The 3,182-nt window shown below is 23.4% G+C and overlaps 1 protein-coding gene across 1 annotated transcript; it reads right to left on the reverse strand.

Moving 5' to 3' along the window:
* Nucleotides 1-248: 248 nt before the first annotated feature.
* Nucleotides 249-2,963, reverse strand: LOAG_13952 (hypothetical protein). Its single transcript, XM_003149457.2, has 4 exons — nucleotides 2,785-2,963; nucleotides 2,128-2,297; nucleotides 823-967; nucleotides 249-577 (listed from the first exon to the last, which is right to left on the reverse strand). The coding sequence occupies exons 1-4, from the start codon at nucleotides 2,891-2,893 to the stop codon at nucleotides 327-329; spliced, it is 675 nt and encodes a 224-aa protein (XP_003149505.1). The 5' UTR covers nucleotides 2,894-2,963; the 3' UTR covers nucleotides 249-326.
* Between the last annotated feature and the right edge of the window lie 219 nt (nucleotides 2,964-3,182).

Here is a 3,182-nt window from a genome sequence, read left to right on the forward strand (position 1 = left end):
AATATATATATATATATATATATATATATATATATATATATATATATATATATATATATATATTTCCAGAACATTATGTTATATTACCAAACCGTTTAACAAATGAATCTATCTTCAAAATTTTTGTAAATTTTTGATTGGAAATCATTCTGTTCCTTAATGTAACTTCATAAATGATATACTTAAATTTCCAAAATTATCAAAATAAATATGAGGAGATTGTTCTTTGGAAAAAGCCTAAAAAATTTGCTGACAATAGTTGCTTCAATAATACCGGAAGCTTTTGTTGCCATAAAACTTCGTATGTATATATCAAACAAGAGAAATCAATCTTTGCTGTAGCCTGATGGTAAGGGTATATCAAAAATGATTGGATCATATTCTATCCTTAGCTTATGATCACAAATGGATGCATTGATAAAGGTTGTATGACCATTTGTTGTTACACCATGTAATTGATGAATATGTCCGAAAACATGAAACTTTGGTTTCACTCGTTTTTCCACTGTATTTAACAAATCTGCACATCCGGCTAATACTCCATCACATTTATTCCAACTGTTAAAATCACCATGTCCTGAAAATTATTTACTCAAAAATTAGATGATTATTTCATAAATAATTGTCAATATTTAACAAGAAATAATTAAAATTAAAATGAATTCATATCTAGCAGAAAATTTTTCAATAAAATAATAAAAGCAAATTATGGCTTATTTTAACAATGATAAATTAATTAACAATAATAGTAATAAATTGTTAATAATACGTTAATTAGTAAATTAAACAAATTAATCAATAATTTTAAATTAAAATATTTACCAAGAGGTGGCGTATGAGTAATAAGTATATCAACTTTTGATGGGATATTTTTCCATTTTTGCATTATCGAATAACCTCGTGAACGATAAAATGAATAACCCGGCATTGAATGCCATGGTGCACCGTAAACCGTCAAACCATAAATCTAAACTTAATTATATATTAATAAGTATTACTAAGCAATTAAAATACTCGATTAAAATAAGTTAAAATATGTTTATAATTACTTTGTTATAATTAACTTTACATTTACTCATTATAATAAGCAATAAAAATAATGTAAGTAAAAATTGGAATAGAAAGAAAAAAAAATGAAATAAAATAAATTTCCGGAAATATTTGAACGGTAAAAGTGGACAGTCATCGCTGTTTGTCATATTCAATAATTGATTGATTTAAATATTTGCAAAACTTAAACGTATAAATGGAAAGATTTGATGATACTAATATTGGATAAATTTTTTTCTTTCATGAAAGATATATGAAAAACAATGTAGTTTTTTTTTTTTTTTTTTTTAAAATATATTTCCGACATATTCAATCATTTAGCATAGAGGCTATAATGTAATATGTTTGTTATTTATCGAATAAATAATGATTTAGTATTATTCCTTATAAATATCAGCAAAAGTTTTGTCACCTAAAATGACATCTATGATTTTACACGTACATTTAAAATAATAAATAATGAAATAATAAAAAAAAATAATGAAAAAATAAGAAAAATAGAAAAAAATAAAAACAATAAAAATAATAAAAAAAATCTAAAATAATAAATAAAAATTTTGGGCAAGGAACTTTTCATATGGCATGTCAAAATTACTGAAAATATGTTTAATTCATATATTTAAAGATGGAAATCAAATTCGTAAATTAGAGATTCTTATAAAAATATGTAATGTTTTTTCTTTTTTTTATTGCTTAAATAAAAAGTTTGCAGAATGATTTCTTATTTCATCTTTAAAAATTTTGATTCCAGCATTTTGATTTTCCATTTTATTTTGTTGTCATCATTTGTCAACTTAATTTTTTATTGTCATATGATCAATTGCAACCGGTCAATTTCTTCGAATAATTGTTCTCTAATAGTTTTAACTAAGTTTATAAGGCCCATGATAAGTTGTTTATGTTGTGTTGCTGATAATTTGTCGCTGATATTTTCATCGATAGTTAAATCATGACAGTTTTTGTTTTTTATTTTTTTTTTGGAAGGTATGAATTGTTCGAGAAGCAATTCAAAATCATTAATTAAATAAACAAGATGACATTTGAAAAGGTAAGTTAAAAAAAAAAGAAATCGAATACCTCAACTGATTGATCGCATAAGTAAGAGCAATTTGTTAGCAATTCATAGGGTTTGCTAATACCAAGCATATTTAAGCCAGCAAGTTGCTTTTCATTTAATTCTTCACCATCTTCAAAGCCAATCTCATGATTTCCAGCTATGACTAATTTATGCTTATGTGGTAAGCTTCCTGAAATTAGCGATGATTTACTGATATGATTAAATATGACTAATTTATGTTTATGCGGTAAGCTTCGTGAAATTAGCAATGATTTACTGATATGATAAAATGTGACTAATTTATGCTTATGCGGTAAGCTTCCTGAAATTAGTAATGATTTACTGATAGAATAGTTAGAATAATAAAATATGACTAATTTATGCTTATGCGATAAGCTTGCTTCCTGAAATTAGCAATGATTTACTGATAGAATAGTCAAAATGATAAGATATTTGAAGAAACAAAAAAAAAAAAAAAAAGAAAAAATTACAGCTACAATAAAAGAATGAGGCATTATCATATCATTAAGACTGATAATTATTCCTAACTACTTTCTAAATACCAAATTAATCTCCTCATACTAATCAAATAAGTCATTCTCAAATTGATTACATTAAAATCATTGGTAAATTATTGTTTGTATGAAATGATAATTTAAATTTAAATTTAAATATACCAATTTGGGCATTAAATTTGATCACTTCACCAATATCACCATAATTTGTAAAATCACCAGCATGAATAAGTACATCACCGTCCGGAATTATTTGTAACATTTCTTCCATTTTTTCATGAGTATCCGAAATGCATACAAATCGTACTTTATTTTCAAAGATTGGTGTATCAAGCCTAAATATAATACAACATATTCATTACATTTATTTCTAAACCATTTAAAAAATAAAAATTTCCTAATTATTTGAAATTAATTTTAATTATAAATTACATAAAAGTAATATTCACTCAACAAAAAAAAAAAAAATCAAATGATAAAATTTAAAAATAAAAACAATTTAATAAATAATTTACAATCATAAATTACATAAAAGTAATATTCATTCAACAAAAAAAAAA

This window comes from Loa loa, assembly GCF_000183805.2.
Source record: "Loa loa unplaced genomic scaffold supercont3.224, whole genome shotgun sequence".
Classification (NCBI taxonomy): Eukaryota; Metazoa; Nematoda; class Chromadorea; order Rhabditida; family Onchocercidae; genus Loa; species Loa loa.

What these genes read in the sequence shown, in the direction of transcription:
- LOAG_13952 (XM_003149457.2), bottom strand. Translation starts at nt 2,893, where the DNA reads ATGGAAGAAATGTTACAAATAATTCCGGACGGTGATGTACTTATTCAT. An exon ending in TATGCGATCAATCAGTTGAG is followed by an intron (nt 968 to 2,127) that starts GTATTCGATTTC and finishes AATTAAGTTTAG; the next exon opens with ATTTATGGTTTGACGGTTTA. An exon ending in TACTCATACGCCACCTCTTG is followed by an intron (nt 578 to 822) that starts GTAAATATTTTA and finishes AATAATTTTCAG; the next exon opens with GACATGGTGATTTTAACAGT.